Raw genomic sequence first — 20,531 nt, forward strand, 5'->3', positions numbered from 1 at the left:
TTATTTTCATTTTGAATTTTAGATTCCCATTGTTACAAATACCAGTTTAACAAAGACAAATACTTGTTTCACCTTTTACAGTGAAATGCAAATCATTGTTCTCTTTTCTACTTGATTCAAATTCACAATGTCTCGATACAACTGAAAACGCGGTTTAAACAACAAGACAGATGCGAACGCTGAAAAACTTTGTTCAGTGTTAGATTCACTTGTCAGGTTTCTGATTATATCCACTCTCACTAAGTCACATACATGGACACCTACATATGCCAATGCATAGACTGCAGTTTGTTTTATATGTCCTGTTTACTGATATAGTTCATTATGTTAATGTTTTGAATGTTTTATTTTTAATTTTAAGGCTACAAGCAGCAGATCAGTTCAGCTAGATGCCTTACATACATCACAGCTATCTGTAGTAGCCTGTTTATGTGTACGGTCTGCAGTCCCCATTCAATAAACAAACTTTCCTGAAGTTACTTTTCCCTCATGCAGTAACAGAGCATGTGTGTCCTGAGCTTTACTCGTCTTGATGAACATGTTTTTGTGCAGTCCTCAGTTTGTGGTACTGTTCCTTTAAGAGGGCTGAGCCTGCGCTCTGAGAGCCTCCACCGGGCTCTTCATGTACCTGCTGCCCGCTCCTCTCTCGTCTTGATTGGCCGTCTTGGCCGAAATCCTCTTGAATGATTTCAAACCCGAGTGTTTGGACAAGGAGGCGGGGGCCCGCTGCTAATTCCGAGCAGGCTGTGGTGGTGGTGGTGGGGGGAGAAGGCTTGAATCCTCGGTCCACCAACACACCGCCTCGGTAAAAGCGGCTTATCCGAGCGCGGATGACGGTAAACCACGTCCAGGAGTGCACCTCCGGTAAAGGAGAAAAGTTGGCTCGTCTCGGTTGTACGTTTAAACAAAGCTGCGGAGCTTTCGCGTAAATTCTCATTTTACCATTACATTTGATTTTCTTGGCGTTGTTTGGTTCCCATCATTTGAATGGAGGGACGTCCGGAGGAGACGGGGCACATAGCGATGGTTCTCGGTGTGCTGTGCTGACAGGAGTGGTAAACATCGGTAATCGATTGAAAAGGATGAGTTTTCACCACCAGCAGGAGGTTTTTATCTGATTCATAAAGGATTTTCTGTTGAAGGATTAGTGAGGGCATTTAGTTAATTCTGCTGTTGCCATAGCATCACGGTAATAATTTCAGTCTCACCGTTCAGCAGCTCGGAGGAAACACACGAACATATCTTGGACCATGTATTCACATTTTAACACTATCCCGCAGCTGAGGCTTGGTTGAAGGATTTTTTTTTTTTCATAGTTAGTTTCAAGCCGCCTTTTCAACGAACTGAGACCCACAGGTAGAAGCAGTCATGGCTAAAAATCCGTCCGAGGGAGCGAAGGACGACCTGAGCCAGCTGACGGACGACGAGCTGCTGCGCTGCAGCAAAGACGAGCTGCTCCGCAGACTACGGAGGGTGGACAGCGAGAAGATGAACCTGATGATCGAGCACGGAAACATGATGAAAGACATCAACCGGAGACTGCAGGTGCACCTGCACGAAATCCGGAGCCTGAAGGAGATCAACCAGAAGCTGCAGGACGACAACCATGAGCTCCGGGAGCTCTGCTGCTTCCTGGACGATGACCGGCAGAAGGGCAAGAAGCTGTCCCGGGAGTGGCAGCGCTTTGGCCGCTACACAGCCAGTGCCATGTGGAAGGAGGTGGGCACCTACATGATGAAGCTCAAGGAGCTGGAGGCCAACCAGGAGACCGTGTTGAGGGAGAACTCCGAGCTGAAGGAGATCATCCTCATGCTGGACGAGGACAGGAACGGAGCGGGGTCCAGGAGCTCCATAGACAGTCAGTCCAGTTTGACCAACCTCAACGGGGGCACGGGCACGGTGCGGGATGTGGGAGACGGGAGCAGCACGTCCAGCACAGGCAGTGCTGGCAGCCCCGATCACCACAATCACAACCACATCCACAAGCCCGCCTCAGAGAACAGTAAGATGGTCCCCACCATGAGGAGGTCCATGGACGACCTGTCAGCACCGCACCATCACAGGAGCATCCCCAACGGACTAAATGGTGAGTTACAAACATGACCCCCACCTGTGAGCACACACCTGTTTGTCTTAATGCCAATGAGCTCAAGAAGTACTTTTTAAAATCACATTCTACTTGAACCTGAGGGATCTGCCCCTTAAGTCCAGAAGTCACTGTAGTGGACAAACGTAGAGCTCAAATAGTTAGATCCAGATCTTGCTCAATTTACATTTAATGAAATGTCCTCTCTTACACAACTTTCCAAATGACTGCAGAGAGGCATATTTATATATGTGCACATTTCAATTCTTGGTTTCATAGCATAGATAATAAAATCAGGCTGTGTTGCCTAGTTATTGTGTGTGTGTGTGTGTGTGTGTGTGTGTGTGTGTGACTGCACTGACAACATATGCCAATCAAATTTGCTGTGTAGGATTAACATTGGGGGGGGGGGGGGGTAGGAGGGGGACTTGGCTTAACCTCATCATAAAGTCTTGATTGGGGCGATTATGACACACACACATATGCACACACAGCATACTTAAGTGGCCTTCTCAGGACCATGCCAGCCCATGATTTGAATCTGCACTGATTCAGGTCACTGCTTTTAGCCAGGGCTCAAACTGAATTGAATTTTTGTAATTTCTTTTTTGTTTGGCTCATAGTTATTGTCTTTTGCTACTGGATGAACTCTCATGTCTGCTTATGGCCCATTTGAAATACGTGGCATCGGACCAGAAATCGGTGTCCCTGTTTTAAGACCTAAGTACATGGCTGAAAGCTCCAAGCTGCATGGGATGAAAATGCCATGATGGAACAGGAGGACACTAAGCCTCGTTTAGCCAGCACATGGGTTCATAACGCACTATGATCTGTTTGGCGAGAGGAATAAACACTGTTTCATGGGAAAAAGCAAAAAAATCTGCCATCCAACTGAAAAATGATTATTATTTTACCCTGATTCACAGGGACGGGGCTGAAGCAGCGTGCAGGAGCTCCAATCAGGCAGCTTCAGATCAGATCAGATAGGTCACACGTTATAATTTGGACTTTCCTCGAATGGGCTGTAAAAACAGGGAAGGTAACAAATACAAGAGGATGAGAGGATGCGTGAGGGAGAGCCGAGGGTGCCCTTAATCCAGACACATGCACGCATACACTCATGCGAACACACACACACACACATTTTTTTGGCCGGTGTTTGCCTTGTCATTATGTAACATCAATATTGTGTCTGCAGTGGCCTAGCACCTCTCTAAGCCGCTGTTTTGCTGGATGTGTGTGTGACATTGTGTGCCCCTGAGGCTCTGGCTCAGCGTGTTCATCACTGACAATGCTGCACAGATACACAATGAAGCGCTAGCGTGGGAACGGCTCGCTACTCTTCAGAGAATGATTATTATTTCTTTGTTAAAACCAGTGCATGGGTAATGAGATGGATGCTATCTTCTCTTAAACAAAGCTGAGCATCGCAAATCTTCCTGGCTGCTGCATAATTGCAAACAACTCCGTGCGGAAAGAAACAGAAGTACTATTGACATTACCTAAGATGTCAATCGATAAAACAACAATAAAGCAAGGCAACATTAATCCCATTCTACATTTGCACAACTTGTACGACTGTACCCAGAAGCAATCAGATCAAACGAGTGTTTAACCACTCCTTTCAATAAATACTTCTCAGAGACTTGTTTGGATAGAAAATGCATGCCTACAGGCCTGCCTGATGAAAAAAAAACTGGTGTTCTTCAGCAGCCCAGTTTTGCTCGACCGGCTGCCTGAAATTTGAGTGGAGCGACCATGTTGCGAGGTCAGATGTGGCCGTGGTGTGAGTTCTGCAGAGTGGCTTTATTTAATGCTGTCCAAATGCCAGCGGCTCCCCTGGGCATTTAGGAGACAAGCTTGAGGATTGCCACTCAAGTGCTAAATGAGCAGCATCTGTCTGTGTGCCAGACACACACACACAGCCACAGCCGGGAAGAAGAGGAGCAGAATGAAAGGAGTTTGGTGTCATAAGAGTAAAACCAACTACTTGTTTGAGTTCGCGTCTTCTCTTTTGTAACTTATTAGTGACATTTTACGATTTTTGATCAGTTGGGGCAGCTCCAAAAGACTTTGATTGCATTAGGGGAAAAAGAGGCTCCATGAGAGGAGTGTATAAAAGGGATCCCAGCAAAGGGCCCACAGTGGGTCTTGGTAGTGATGGGGGAGTGGCTGAATAGTGGTAAGGGGTTGGCTGGGAAGTTTTTGGGGGTGGAGTGGTGGGGGACTCTTGGAAGGCTTATTGAGCTCAAAAGGGGCTGGGTTTTGGAGACATCCTGCTGTCCGCTTAATTGAATTTCTTGTGCGTCGACATGGCTGGCAACTCCCCCCCCACCCACCCACCTCCCCTTCTTATGCGGATCCAGGCTTTGTGTGCATGCATGTTTGCTTGGACAGGGTGTGTGCTGTAACGTGGGAGGATACCAGAGGCTTCTGTTCAGATGAAATGAAAAGGCAGAGCAGCAGGGGCTACTCCGACTAGCACTGTTTTCCACACCTATAATAGTGACTTTCATTTCCAGACTTCTCAACGTCTGCATTCACTTCTGGTGGTCTGTAACCCAATTCCAGACAAGGACTGCTTGAAATATGATGCTGTCACAGAGAGCTTGCATTAGGCCCCCCTATACTGCCACAAAGACTCAGTACGTAGCTTTATGAGATTAAGACAGAGTGGCCATGCGAGACAGCAGAGTGCTGCTTTGACATTGTCCAGATGAACTGATAAAGAAGCTCTGCAATAATCCTTGTTGACCTTTAACAGACCCTCACACATTCCCCTGGCTTTTTATCTGCCAAGTGGCTTTAAAGGAACAATGTTTCTCATTTAGCAGATGAGGTGCCACGAACATTTCTGTACACAGTGTGACCCACCTGTGCATGGGCCAATACAGTTATGCAGCAACAGTGGTTTAATCCTTTCTCTATGTTTTTTCCATGTGTGTGCCAGAGATCAGAGAGATGTTGAATTAGGCCCTAGAGTGCATCTTCATCACTAAACAGTTTACAGTGGCCTTTCCCTCCGTTAAGGCCTGGTCACGCCAACATTTAAACGGAGCATTTAAATAGTGTAATGCTTTGCATCAAGTTGAACTAGGGTGAAATTTAACTTGCAAATGTGTGCGTTTGACCAACAGCAAACTGTCTTGATAGTGCTGACCTTTGAGGGAACTGGAGGCCAGAGAGTCTGAAATGGAAGAAGCTGTTGTAGCTTATTAGCTGTATGTATTTCTTTGAATGGTCCATTCCAGGGGTTAACAAGCTCCTTTGCTGTGTTTTACTGATTAAAATAATGTAAAGAACAACACAGTGCAGCACAGACTCAAGGAGCTGTTTAAAGGTTATATGTCCCGACTTACTCGCAGCTACTATAGTTTCTACAGTTTACTGTACAGTAGCTTCTACAATCAAATATTTAGCAAAGACACACAGATGAGTTTAACGTGTGCTTGTTTCTGGTTTGACCAGGTCTTAATACTTTCCAGATCTGATGACTTTAGCACCTATCAGCCCATTCAGCTGCTTGTGGCTTCCAGAAACCAGTCAGATAGGTTAGTGAGTCACTAAAGATTAAGATTTGTGAGGGCTTCTGCACAATGCATTGAATTTTATATGTTGTTATATGAAGAAGACGGCTTCCAATATCCTCCTGTGTTTGTTGTCTTGGAAGAAAATATAGTGGATGAGTATTTTGATATAAAAGATGCCATAGTTAGTGTTGGCTCCTCTCCTTTTTAGAGGCTATTCAGAGTCTTACTGTCTGCCTTCAGTTTCCTTTTCTTTTACCCTTGGGGAGTGACGTGACCTGAAAGCTCACAATGAAAAGAACAGTAGAACCAGCCCTCCCAGTTGACTACCAGTGTACGTGTGTGTTTCATCATGTTGTGCAGTACAGTCTTGAATTAAAAGCCTCATTTATTTATAAGACAGAGAAGTTCCTGTTTGCTTTGTTTCCCCCAGCGCAACATCTCCATCACCCGCTTTAATGTCTTCAAAGAACAAGTCAGGTTTTTCAATATCTTTTGTTTTTCTTAAATTATAATGAACGTCAGAGTCGGCCTCGGTGTTTCTTGTTTCAAAGGAAACCGGAGGATCAACAGCACAATGGTGTTTTCCTCTCGGCTGTGATTTCAGGTCATTGTGTGGAATGTCTGCTGAGCTAAAAAAGGTAGTCAAAGCAGGAATAGGATGTTTCTGTCTCTCATATCCTGTGTGTCCGCGCTCACACATTTAAAAAAAAATGCTTTCTTGATTTCTCGTAGACTCACCACTACTTAGTTACACTTTTGTCAGGTAAATAAGCAGCCTACTGTCTAAGATTATTGTAATTGTGAAAATTAATAGGATTGCATTCAGTCATGTTAAAACATGTAGTAGAAATTGTAGCTTTTGTTGATGCCTACTGCTCCCAGAGGAAACGCCGACATAGAATTTGCTTCAGTGTTTAGTTTTGTAGTGTGCGCTCAACTCCCACAGACATCGAATCAGACATTTTAAATTCTCTTCGTTCAGCTTTTCTGTGTTTGAGATATGTATGTTTTTAAATAAGTTATAGGCAGTGGCCGTGTTGCATTAGGTATTGCTTGAGAGTTTCCTTGGGGCTTGGCTGGCATCTCTGGCTTTCGTTTTACAGCACCCTGTCTATCTGTCTGAGGCCTGGTCGGCTGATAACACAGATAAAGGAGTAGAAACTTGCATAGATACACACAAGATAGAGAGAGAGAGAGAGAGGGAGCGACGGGGGTGGGGCGGGAGGGGGGCACTCTCAGCTGTGCACTTTCAATGGAAAGCCAGCCTGTCAGGACGTCCCACATTCCTGGATAAAAAAAAAAGGAAGTAGGTCTTTGTCCACTTTGGCACAGAGCAGAATCAAGACTGCACTGAAAGAGGTACAGAAAGATGCAAAACAAAAACGTGCATCTCAGGTCACTTTCTGAACCCTGTCTTCCCTTACTCGACATGTTTCACTTCTCCAGTCTTCCTCTGGCCTTTCCCTCTGCATCCATCTCTGTCTTGACTACTGTGCACCTGCTGTCTGATCTTCCGTCCTGTCATTCGCACTGACACGGCGCCCAGTCGGCAGAATGAGCTTCATAAAGAAGCACAAGTCTAGGAGTGTGTTTTGCGAAGAAAATGAAAATGAATCAAAACGTTTCAGCATTTTCTACATGTCACCACATTTAGAATATATGATGTAAGTGCAGCCACTTTCTAGTGTCATATCAATTTAATTTAAATTTAAAAAGACGGATTTGAGCATTTTTATCTCTTGCATCTCTGAGTCTGCACTGATCTAAGTGGATGTCCTTTTTTTCTGATTGTTGGGCAGTGGGCTGCTGGAGGGGCTGGGTTGCTCGGTCGCCTAGGCAACACCAATGATCATTGGGGCGAGTGGACGGCACCCACGCTTGGCCTCAAACTCACTGAAGCGGAGGGTAAAGGATAGGGGGATGGGGATAGTTTGTCGACCTCCATGCTGGTTGACCCGTGTAGAATGATGCCAGGCAGAGTAAGTTGAGTTTGTGTGTGTGTGTGTGTGTGTGTGTGTGTGTGTGTCTGGATGCGTCAAAATAACTCACTCATAAGAGACAAACAGGGTGTGGTTGGACCTACACACTCATTTTCACTTTTAAGCTATTAGGAACTGGCTTCACTTTCAGACTTGGAAACCTCACTTGAACATGTTCTATTTCAGGAAGCAGATAATTGCATCTTTGTCATTTCATTAATACTTTCTCAAGTATTAAGACTTGCTTTATTTATTGTGACCTTTCATAAATTTTGCTGATTTCAGTAGCAAAGTGACTGGAGACGAGAGACTTTTTTATTTTAGGCTGTTATCTGTATTATAACTGGAAAAATACAGATATATTGCACATCCAGTCAGTCCAAACTAAAACTCTTGTCTGTCTGGTCACCAATATACAGCAGATTTCTAATTGTGTCCATATTTAGCTTTATTTTAATTTAGCTAATCAGTTTATACTAAATACTGACTTCTACTGTTTGCAGTTCAACAAGCTGTATCAACCTCTTTTATGAGGATATAAAAACCATTTACCCACCCATCAACAGCAACATAATATGAAAAACCTGAGCAAATATAAAACCAACAATTACCATTTAAATTCTCTAATAATGACAACGAATAACATCAACATCTGACTATTTAAAAATATTATATACATATAAATATTATACTGTTGGTATTCATTGAATGTGTGTTTCCTGCCTCTCCCTCACCTGATTTGCTATGTTAGAGTTGCTCAGGCTATAGAGGAATTAATAGATAGAGCATGTCTTTTGCTTGTCCTCTGTCTCGTTGTCCGTCTGACCTTAACTAGCTAAGGTTGATATTTATTGAAATTCACTACGCCCCTGGCAAAACCTTTATTGATTTGTATCAAATGTCAAATGGGGCAAGATCTAAATTACTGACTAAGATGCAAACAAGAGAGATTGGAGGCAATTTGAAATAGTAAAGGGTCCAGGTGGCACAGTGACAAACCATCTGGGGCTGCTCTGTAAACTCACCATCAGCAATTCAATTCTGTCTGTGCGATATACCCCGTGACCTTCGAGAGTGGAACAGTCCCAGGTTGCCAGAAGTCAGCAACTCCTAGACAGAACACCTCTTCATCAGCTCCTTTCGAGGGCTGGGGTTGAACAAGGCGTTCATCTGGATTTTCTGCCTGTCAGCTCTTTGCTTTTGGTGGCTGTGACACTGGAGACTGGAGTCAGCAGATGTCTTCACCTTACTTGCATTTATGCAGTGCTGTCACCTCCCTTCAACCTGTAGTTTAACACTTACAGATAGTTTTCTCTGACACCTGGCTGCTTAAAATGTGGACGTGGGCCTACTTTTGGTCGGCCCAACCTGGAATGACTCATTTGATTTTGCAGTGTGTTGCAATAAAGAGGTATTCAAATAGTTTGTTTCTTAAATAGTTCTTTATACTCAGAGTTGGAAATCATAATCACATGACTGGAGTGCCTGAAAAAAATGTGAAACTGGTGTTGGGCCCTTGAAATGGATGAGATAATGTGGAGTTCTGACAGTCGGCTTAAGCATCTGGAATGAATTGTACAGTCTCACCACAGTTGCTTCATCCTCAGGAAGTTTTTTTTAGGATGGTTTCAGGTAACGCTGCTTGCTGTTCTGGAGGCTAATTTCCTTTTGCAGGCCAGTTTTCAGTGCCAAGACTGGACTGTGTGCCTTGGGAAACCATGTCTCTGTTTTGGTTAGGGATGGGCCCTAAGATAGACCTTTCTCTTGACTCATTCCAGTTATTTGGAACAAGCAGTTGTTGAAACATTCGCATGGCAAGCGATCAACCAAAAGGGTGTGTGTGTGTGTGAGTGGGATGAATGCAGAAATTGGTCGCTTTGTTGTATTGCAAAACCTTTTAAATAATCAAATAACTGTGGACTTGGTTAATGTCAGAGTTGTGAAGAAAGTTGTGTTGAGTTTGAGTGATTGCAGCCCTCCCCCACCTTTTCCTATAATGGCTCACATTAACACCACTGTTGCCATCTGTCAGTGTAGCCTATTGTCATCCACATGGTGTTACAAAGATGGTGAAAAGAGTAGTTCCTGTTCTTTCTCTCTTCGCTTTCAGAATATTGGGTCTACATCATCAATATTCCTCCACATGTTAAATGATTCATCCGTCTTTCTCTGTGTCCCAGTTGCGTTGATCATGACAAATACTCACTGACAATATTACAGCAGTTGAAATGCCATCAAAAACGTATTAAGACCACTTATACTTAACTGGGCTTGGCCTCAGATTGTAAAACCTGATCAAAGTCATTACGTATCTGAACATGTTCTGGTGTGGAGCGTTCGATTCTACTGATGCCACTGTGACGATCATAAAGCGCTTTGGGGACAAGCTGATAATCGTCTTTTCATCTGTTTGCATGTATGTGATAGTTGTGGTGATGGCAGATATGTTGGCTGGTGTTGATGTTCGTGAAACAAGCATCAGGGGCTGTTCCTGGGTTGCCCTCCGATCCTCTTTGACTGCATCAGTTAGCTCCGTGTTCAGCAGATGTGCAAATAAGTCTGGTTGGCCACTGTGATAGATGTTTGAAAGAAGAGGCGGTGATTGTTAGATGCAAAGTGGTCTGAACGTAGAGACGGTAAAAGTTTGGTTTCAGTGCTTGAATGGAGGAGAGAGGGAAACGATGATACCTTCTCTTTCCTCTGTTTTTGTCAGTTCCTGTCGAGGTGGGCATTATGGTTCGTATAGAGTTGGTTAGGTGTCAAATGAGGCAAACAGAGCCAGCTATTCATCTTCAGAGCAGCATCATGCAGCACCATATTTCAAACTCTTCTCACTCACGCGCTGAGAGGAGATGACACTCCTGACAGCCAATTATAGCCGACCCGTTTCTCCTCTCCAGCACTGTGGCCTCTTTAGTTCTGATCTCACACGGCTCCTCTCCTCTGTTGCTGTTTTTTTTGTGGGAGAGTTCAGCATCAGCACATTTTGAACCAGGCGTCAGCTTGTAAGGCAACAAGGGTTGGTAAACACTTTAACACCACTTTATGTTTCTCATAAGGCACTCAATATAAAAGTGTGGCTGACGAGCCTTGAATACATTGAGCTGGAATACTATTACTGGTGTATTCATTATATTCAGAGTTTGAGTGATTTTTCTGACCAGTATTGTGGTTACATCTTGTGTCTCTGTTTTCTTTAAATGAACTCCCGGCTTGTGTTCGTGGTACACATAGATTAGATTATTGCTTCACCAACCAATCAGTTGTTTAAATGAATCTTCATGTGGTCATACTGAAATACAGCAGAAACACAAGCAAGGATATATAAAAAAGGGAAAAAGGCTGAGAAACATGACCTGAATATGTTTCTGATACTTGCGATAGATGCACATGCTACAGATCCTGTGACATTTTCAGTGACATCTGAATGAGGTTGAACTCAGGCGTGAACTTGGTGAACCCATACATCTGTTTCCTCATATGCACACACACACACACACACACCACTGCAGAGAAAAATCTTTCTTTGATTTCACTTTGACCATTAACAAAACCCGCCATGGGGGATTTCAGGAGATATTTTACTGTGTCTTATCTCCTATATGTCCTCTCTATTTCGATTTCTCTCAGTCGACAAAAGATGTAACAGGATTAAACCATTGATGTCGAAGCTGTACCCTGGCTTCTCTGTTAAAAGGATTTGATCTTTCCTTACCACTCTTTTAAATACATGGCACGTATCCCTGTGTGTGATATGTGCTGTATGAACTAAGGCACTCTCGTAAACCCTTTAGAAGCGTTAAATAGCATATACATACATACATTACATATGCACCAGGGTGCAACAGGGTTCCCCAACAGGATGTACAATGTTAAGGGACGGGTTGAAGGATGAAAGTGTCTCCTAGAGGATCACTGCGCAGAACCTCTAAAAGAAAGATGCAAGGTTGAAGATCCAGGAGCAGCAGAGGACACTGCAGAGCAAGCAGCATCTCGTTTTTTTCTTGTTGCTAGGATACTATGCCCTCAGTATTATGGGGTGTGCTTTACTGCGGTTTCTCTACAGAGTGTTACCTCCTTTAGCCCTGTGTCTGTACATCTCTCTTCCTGCTTTTGGCAAATTTGCTGTTGTTGTTGTTGTTTGTTTTAAATAAGTTGAATGTTGTTTTAAACAAAGTCATGTGCAGAACATGCAGGTTTGTTGTTGCCACAGTCTTGGAGCAAACATCGTACAACAAACAGCAGGCGATAGGCATTAGATGGAAAAGGATGAAGAGCAGTGCGGTGTCATGTGATCCCTACAGACCCCGGCTGCATATGGTGCAGTGTTTATACGGCATGGAACAAGATGAAAGTTATAACATGAGTGGTTCCATGCACAAAGTTAATAATTGACCGTTTGGAAAATGCTGGCTGAGATAATAGTATCATAAAAGCCCGCCAAGTCAAATGAAAGCAGAGGCATGCAATCAATTCCCATTGTGCTGATGTAGTTTTTACCACATTTGTGGCAGCTCAGTTTCGAAAGGGATGGAAAGGCTGACTGGTATTTTTAGGGGAGCCCACATTCGCGGCCATCAGTGGCTGATGAAAGCTGAAGGGAAAGAGGAAACTTGAGGAAAGTTGAGGAAATGTGCGCAAGAGGGAGAGTTTGGCAGGAAAAATGGATGACGACTGATGGTTACGGAGGGTTAGAGGAGGAGATGGAGGTGAGAGAAACACGAAAGAGGAAACACAAGTGAAATAAGCAGAGATGAGGCAAAAGAAGGGAAGTGAAAATGTGAAAGTCACAGACGGGGCATGAAAAACAAAAAACAAGGGTGTGAAAGAGTAGATGTCACTGCTGAGAGACACAGCTGGGAAAGATCTAGCAGCTGCTGTTGAGAGGTTACAGTAAATAAAATACAGACAGATGAATGAAAGACTAGAAACATCACTGCACCTGCAGAGCACTAAATGCACAGCGCTGAGCACTGAATGAAGCCCGTTCCTATGGATGTTCTCAGAGAAGTAAATATTTCAACAGTCTTTTTTTCTGCCCATTCACACAGCTGCAATCACTTTGCTTTACATTCTGAATGCTTTTTTTTTTTTTTTTTAGACTAATAAACCAAGATGGTTTTTAAATCCTGAAAGTCAAAGAACAGATGCCTTACTGTTTGATCTGTCTAATTCTGAAAAGGAGTAAGTTTAAACTATTCAGGGAATTTAAGGAGTTAATGCTGTTGCCCATACTGACAACGCTGATATGCTCCGTATGCGATGGCGAAGATTCCTGTCTTGTGACTGTACATGTGCATAGGTGCACATACTGTACGCTCCCTTTTCACATTCTTGTCGGAAGCTTAATCCAGCAAACACATCTCACTGTCAGTCACTGTTGTGTCCGCGCTTTTATTCACTTACATATCACACTCGCTGTATTTCATAACTGATCCAACTTGGAGTTTTTCCAGGAGCTTAAGTGTTTTGCTATCATCAGACATCTCAGTGGTGGGTCTGAAGCTGAATGATGAGCAGTTTTGCACTGAGTTATGGCTTTTAATTTGATATATTGAACGCAAATGCTCATTTTAATATTGCAGATGTTAATAGCTCTTGGGTGGGACCTTGCCTTAGTCTTTAAATTACTGGGAAACGTCAATAGGTAGACAGTGCTGACAGGAACTTGGACGTAAGGTAAAACGAGCCACAGCATATTATCACTGCGTCGTAATAAAGGCAGTGAGCTGGTTACGTAAGTTAGGCGTCAGCGTATGTGAACATGAGTTGTTGCCGTATGGCCTCATGGGGTTCCACATGTGGAAAGACACATGGAGAAGGGTTGAAATGGAGCTCACACCTCACAAGTTAAAAAATGCTAGAAGCGGGCTATTGTTGTCTTTTGATTATTTAAACGGAACAGTATTACACAGCTGTGTGTGTGTGTGTGTGTGATATTAGTGTACGAGTGTAATAATTAATCCAGTGAATCCAATAACTATGCAGACATCAGCCTTTTTAGGTTTTAATAATTTACTGTTGTGCCAAATAAAAGCCAGAGCCGTGTCTTTCCTTTTGCACGTTGCGCTGACACCACACAGATGCAACACAATCAATAATGCATCCAATCTTTCTATGCCCGCTTTTATCTGATGCGTGGTTGTGGTGAAACTGGAATGCGTCCCAGTGCTTATTGGGCCAAAAGCTGTCCGCGCTCGGCCAGGTCACCAGTCTACAGACAGAGATGCAAAGAGAAGCAAGAGAATAATGTCGAGGACAGAGAGCATATGTTCCTGTTTGTTAATCGGGAGCTTTTACAGTAAGATGATTAGAGGTTTGATAACATTACATTAAAAAAAAAACAAAAAAAACAGCATACAACAGCTAAAGGCTTGTCAGTAGTGATTTAGCCTCTCTGAAAACCCCTAACGCTCCTTTTCAAAATCACTTTTATTAAGCTACAAATATTTGTTTGGCTTTATCTGCAGGGATTGGACATGACTCCCCCACTTTCTGTTGGTGATTTACTGTTACAGCCTCCCTCTGTCTCACCGGGAGCCTGTTAGTAAGATGTAGAGTCTGTCTGGCGCAGACAATGAAGGCTAAGCAGAGTCTGACCCAACTGTCCAAGATAAAGCTGGTCCAGCTTATTTTTATGTTGTCTAATTTCTGGTGTCTTTTTTCCTGTAATACTGGTTGGCCTTTAGTAGGCTGTCAAACAGCATCAGCACTAGATGCTCACTTGGCAAAAATTTATTGTTGAGACATTTATATTAAAATATCACACATATATAAAATTGCGTAATATCCAGATTGTGCGTTAATGCAGCTGGGATGTGGGGCCAGCAATCAGTTAGCGTAGCTTCACCACGACTGATAACGAGGTTAAATGGAATAAAAGTCGCTTACGAGCACACAAAAAAATTTGTTGCTTGTGGTTTTTATCTTGTTTAATTTGTACAAAAACCAATCTTTCAAAATGACGGAGTGTGTATGTGCCAAACTATTTCTCCGCCTGGGCCAGTTTTGTGGGATTCATCACATACAATGTTCCCTGTCTTTAACAACTAATTACCCAGGAGCTTGGCTATTTTATTCAGCCGCCTCACACAGTTCAGTGGTTCTGGAATCCAGTGGCAGTGCATCAGCGTTCGACACGGTCATAATTTTCCAGTCAAAAAACATTTTTATTTTATAGGTTGGGAACTCATTTTGCCATTTTGCATTTCATTTATGCGGCGCAGGAACCAAAAAAACCTTCAAAGACCACAGCTGTTGGATGGATGAGGCTGGCTTATGAATCTGCTCCGTTGGAGGATGTATCAAACTGAACCACCTCTGTGACCACCCTGCTGCGTAAATGATAGCCGTGCATCGTAAAGTGAGAAAGCGTGACTTGACGACCAGTTGATGGGGTGTCAGGGAGGTCTTATATAATATAATTACTGGTTGATGAGTTTCCATTAGGCTTTATGAGGTATTTATGTGTGTGTGTGTGTGTGGGGGAGGGACATATATGAGATGTAGTCCCACTGTACTGTAGTCGGTCATCAAATAATTCAGGGCAGGTTAACCATCTGGCTATAAACCTCTAGTCTCACTCGCTAATGGAATTTGCTGCTGTGATTCTACCCTTGGTGTGTGTGTGTGTTTGTGTGTGTGTGTGTGTGTGTGTGTGTGTGTGTGCGCGCGCGCTTTTACCCCCGGTACACTACACTAATAAACCTAATGGCTACAAAGTTAGAGGCAGGGTTTAGGCCTATTAGAAGGATGGAGCACTTCAGTGCTGCTATGGCAGTCATAGCATTGGGGACCTATATGATGTAGCACAGCAGTAAACCCTCCCTGTGGAGGAGATGTAATGCCATAGTCTACTCCATCCTCCGATCAAATGTAATGGCCTAAATTTGAAACTTGTTTGACATATGCAGGAGCAGCACTCGTGAATGTCACTATTGCTTTACTGGTGGACAAAGCGTTGACATTTATAACACCGGTTGTTGATGAGGCCTTTCATTGGATTCAGTTTAATGTTTAATGGTACGATTAAAGGCCATGTGATTAATAGCTTCGTAGTATATTTTGTAGAGCTCTCACACACACTTGTCAGTCTTAAACCCAGACACTTTTTAGCTCTACCCCCCTTGCATACTGTACGCTAAGAAGATACTGTATGTACTACAGGCTTATATTACAGTATGTTTATGCACACATCATAAAGACATCATAACTTTGGACTTCAGAGCAGACTGAGCGTACATAGATTGTACCGGGTTTCATTCATGTTGGGTTTCTAAATTATCGTATAATAAAATATACTGACAGCACACCTGAGGTTTGGTTAAACGCTTTTTGTTGTTTAATTGTTAGAGTTACATTAAATGTGGGTTAGAGTTGAGATCAGGACTTTAGTAAGGGCATTCATTCAACCACCACCTTTAATGTGTATTTTAAGGGTCAGCGTCCTGTTGGAATACAGAGTTGTATTAAAGTTCGAACTACTGAGCTAATTCTTTGAGGTTACGCTGAAGAGTCCTGAGGTAAACATTTCATCCACTGTGTGTAATGCATAATTGTGGTGAAACAACTGAATCTTTGTCTCATCTTAAAACCTTTCTCTAGATGGCTTGTTATTTGTACTTATGTTTAGCTGCGAACTGTAGTTTGAGCTTTAAGGTATTGCGGTTGGAACAGACGGTCTGTGGCAACATAAAACCCGTTTGACTGTACACAGTGACACTGGTGTTCTGGCAGCAAACCTGTGTGCCTTTGTGCTTCCTGGGTTGCTACAGACCATCCTAACCAGTTCCCGATCAGCTGAGGGTCACATTTTGGGCTACACCTCCCAATAACTTGTACCTAATTGCAGCAGTTTGAACTGATGATTGAGGAATCTGCAGTTCTTTAGGCAGACAGTCCTGGCTTGTGTAAATTTACCACCCTCCTTCTCATATATACACTGAGCCCTATGGACTTTCCTATTGTACTTGTGTGGCTTTGACACAGTTTATCAGAATTATGCAGAATTGGGGGAAATTCCCCTTGAAATTCTCAGCTTTTCCTGTGTCAACATGTTAAAATCCTTTAAAATCAGCATGTAGTATGGAATTGGGACAGAACTCTTAAGATAAACATATGTCTCCTCATGTGACGGTGTTTTTTTACATTGACACTAAGCTAAAAATGACCTACAACTTCATAAAATGACAGGATGCTACCTCCCGACATACTGTTGGACCTTACTATACAAACCAAAATGGATTTAGTTTATATGATTGGAGACAGAGAAAAGCTGCAAATCCTCACATCGTTGACTACAGTCAGTCAAAGCCAAACTACTGTTTGGTCTCAAACAGTAGTATGAACACAGAGCTGTAAAGAGACTATTTTGGAGGGGACACTGTGCTCCAGGTCACTTTAAATTGGAAGTAATTAGACAAGATCCGACACCTTGGGAATGCTTGGCAGCTCAGCTGAAACAGTAGATGTGTTAAGAAAACATGTTGTCGGTGCAGCCCGTCTCTCAGCCCAGCAGGCACGACGGCGACAAAAATAAACAGGAGTGTAGCTTAATGTTTGCTTGTCGGGGCTCGTAAAATTTTCCTCTAACAATGTCGCTGGCATTTAGTCTCACTTGACTCTTCCCTCCCTGTGATGTTTCACACCTTTGACTCCATCGTTCACACGCGCCGGCCTACATGGCTGCACATGTGCTTTTTCCTCCTCCTGTGTCTGAGGATGTGTCGGCATCTTGCCACTGGCAGCAGGGAAGGGAGCGTGTGTGCAGACACTTGGAAGATTAAAATGTTATTCTGCTGCTGCTGTTGCTGCTTCTTACGAGGAGATTTTGTGTTAGGGGGTTAAAAATAGCTTGTTCCTGTGGATGTGTGTGTGTGTGTGTGTGTTAGCACTATGTCCCTGCTTTGGGTCTGTTTCAGAGTGTCCTGTCCTACAGTAGAGGATGAGGATGTCTCAAAGCCAGACACATTGGTTGCTTCTTGCCAGTAGGTCAAAGTAATTTAGAGTTGAGAAATCACTCGGACGAACATGCAAAGTGACGTGGATGATGAATCCTGACTAGCCCTGTTTTCCTCTGTAGTGCAGGGCTGGATGGAGCCAGCGCTAACCATTCATAATGGGATCTAATAGAATTCCCTTGCTTATTATGCCTGATTCTGTCCTGTCTGCACAGTCTCTCTTGTCTCCGTACCGTGTGTACGTCTCGCTCTCATTCTCCTGTTTCTTTTCTAATGGCCTCTTTTCCCGACGACTGCAGAGTGTAAGCGCCGTCGCCTTCGCTTAGTTTCACCACATCTCAAAACACTGTTGTCGCATCGAGTCAAAGGCTATGGAACTCCAGTTGAACATCAATCCAATTTTATCCACGGTTGGGATGAGATAACTGTCTGTGTGGACAGCTCTTATGTAAGCTCTCTTTCGCTTTGCGCCAATTACTGGGCTAATAGCCCTTCAGAGATCCCCTTTTTGTCCATCAGTGCTCAGTTAATAGTTGGGGAAAGCTCCAGACGATACTAGCGAATGGTTTCTTGTTTCTCCGAGTCGTTTCATTTGAGAGCTTTGTCCTCGTGCGGTCGGAAAATCTCTCCAGCAGCTCCATGGCCAATAGGGGGCTATTCTCACTAGTGTTCTTTTGCAGACTAATTTTTGGATTTCATGCATGTTGTCACAGGTGTTCATCTGTTTAGAAAACTAGTCAACCAAAACACCAGAGCAACATACAGTAGATTTGTGTCAGCACTTGGATTAAATCGCAGACGCGCAAGTTAAATCTTGCCTGCTCCTTCCTTTTCACTGATTTGCATTAGAATGACATCATAAATGGCCCTTATTTGTGAAAACAGCAATGAAACTACTAGATGATCTCACTGGAAATAAAAGAACATTTCCACAGCAATGGAAGCAGCTCTGGTTTGATTGCATTAGAACCCACACGGTAAATGGGATTTTCAGAGTCCCATAATAAAGGGGTTTCAGAATGATACTAGCTGAAGGAACGTCCTCTGTATTTACCATCTAACTGCTAGCTGTTCGACTCTGCTTACATAAGCACAACCTTTGCCAGCTCAGCAGTCAGTCAGACGGGCTTTAAAAGGAACGGGGAGGTATGCAGATGTATGCAAATGAAGTTGCCATGGGGTTTGTGGCAGCGAAACCGTGGTAATGGGGAGAGGAATGAGGTTAAAGAGGGCCACGGGCTCCAGGAAGGATGTTCCCTACCCACAATACCCTCTGGTGTTTGTTTACACACTGTGGCGGGTTGTGGGTTGTGCGAGGTAAAGCCAGCCGTCTCTTAAGCCTCTTCTGCAAAGCCTTTCATGGGGCAGTGTGGGTTATCATGTGGATGGCATGCAGACGTGTTCAGCCAAAATGTCTTTGTATCTGTTAAACGGGATAAGTAAAATTACTGTTTCTGCTGACATTTTTGCAACAGTTTTTGTAGAAATGTGCATACTTTAATGCCACTTTAACCAACAAGTAAATATCCATAATTCCTGCTAGCAAGGGACAGGTAATACCCACAACATATCTTCCCATTTACCTAGCTGTGTGATACTCAAATGTTGTTTGGACAAAGAGGATTGTGCAGTTTTGTCCACTGCTGTTTAAAACAAACTAGGGAAAAGACACAGCAGCACAGTAATGCAGTGTTTTTAAATGCAAGCAGAAAATCCTGCCTGATTGAGTGATGCAGGAATCCAGTGTCCCATCCCTGAATCAGACAAGAGTGACCCTGTATCATCTTCAGTGTCACTGAGCATAACTTTGAGTGTGATAGCGTGAAGGTCTTCCTGGATTAGGAAAATGACTAAACATTCCGTCATTTAGAACATTCAGAGCCTACAGTTTAGTAGATCTGTTTTTATTTATCCAGAAATTGGTCTAGTCAGTGTATGACCCATTGCAATCACGTTGCAAACATGGAACCTGACCTCATTCACGTGTTTAACCGAGTGATGAAAGATGCTGTCGATGACATAAGGCAGGATATAGGCTGGGATGGGTTGAAGAGTTGCAGACAGAAGATTTTGTTAGCAAACTATTGTCCACAGGCTGCTCATCTTCAAATGTCATTAATCTTTTCTGCTTAGTCTCACACTGACTAGCTAGCATATGCACACGTGGACAGTAATTAAGGGTGTGGACCAAGCTCACAGCTCTGATTTCATAGGATTAAACCCAACTGGCTGCCAGACTGCCATTCTTCTAACCTAATCAAAAGATTAAGGGCACAGGGCACCCTACAATTGGCCTGACCATCTACCAACATAATAGGCTGGTAGATGGTCACTGGCACCGCTGTTTGATTGTTGTATTGTTTATGACCAAGAATTCATTACACGTGGTCATTTCTGAACAACTCTAGAACAAGTTGCATTCAGGTCTGTCTGTTGTCACGCTGCAGAAAACTCCATTAGTGATACTGCATATGACCTTGTTTATAAAGCACCATCAACACATCGGTCGTAATCAGCAACGCTAACTAACAAATTTTCAGCCAGCTGCACGGAGCTGCAGTCATGTGGGGGGGTGTCCGCTGCTCCTACAAGAATGATGACAATAAGCAGAGGAGACAGAGGAGGAGGGAAGCATCACTTTGCTGGAGTGGATGTGTGACAGCAAAATGACACACATCTACTGTCTATAGGAATACCTATAAATAAACAACTGTTGTTGTTTTTTTATTCACCCTCCTTGTGTCCTGCTGAGGATATTACTGTGGCTGATCAAAAGCTGGGCAACATATTTACACTGGTCTTTCATTTCCTCATTAACAAGCCTTTGTATATCAAAGAGCCCCAGTTGACCTTCATGCAACTTCAAAATAGCTACAGTGTATGTTTGATTACATGTTGTGGTTATTGTGGGTAATTAGGTTAAGTCAATACTGATTTCCTATCAGTTTGTCTCCAGAGACTCAAATTGGTTAATGTC

General features: G+C 43.3%; 1 protein-coding gene across 8 annotated transcripts in view; it reads left to right on the forward strand.

Moving 5' to 3' along the window:
* The first annotated feature begins 69 nt into the window (after positions 1-69).
* Positions 70-20,531, forward strand: part of ccdc85cb (coiled-coil domain containing 85C, b) — a 40,982-nt gene continuing 20,520 nt past the window's right edge. For all 8 annotated transcript variants that reach the window (XM_026341437.1, XM_026341439.1, XM_026341440.1 and 5 more), the window contains exon 1: positions 70-2,086. In XM_026341437.1, the coding sequence (XP_026197222.1) occupies positions 1,369-2,086 (718 nt within the window). In that variant the 5' untranslated portion in view covers positions 70-1,368. The remainder of the gene's footprint in view (positions 2,087-20,531) is intronic.

The sequence above is a fragment of the Anabas testudineus genome, chromosome 24, assembly GCF_900324465.2.
Source record: "Anabas testudineus chromosome 24, fAnaTes1.2, whole genome shotgun sequence".
NCBI classification, from domain to species: domain Eukaryota; kingdom Metazoa; phylum Chordata; class Actinopteri; order Anabantiformes; family Anabantidae; genus Anabas; species Anabas testudineus.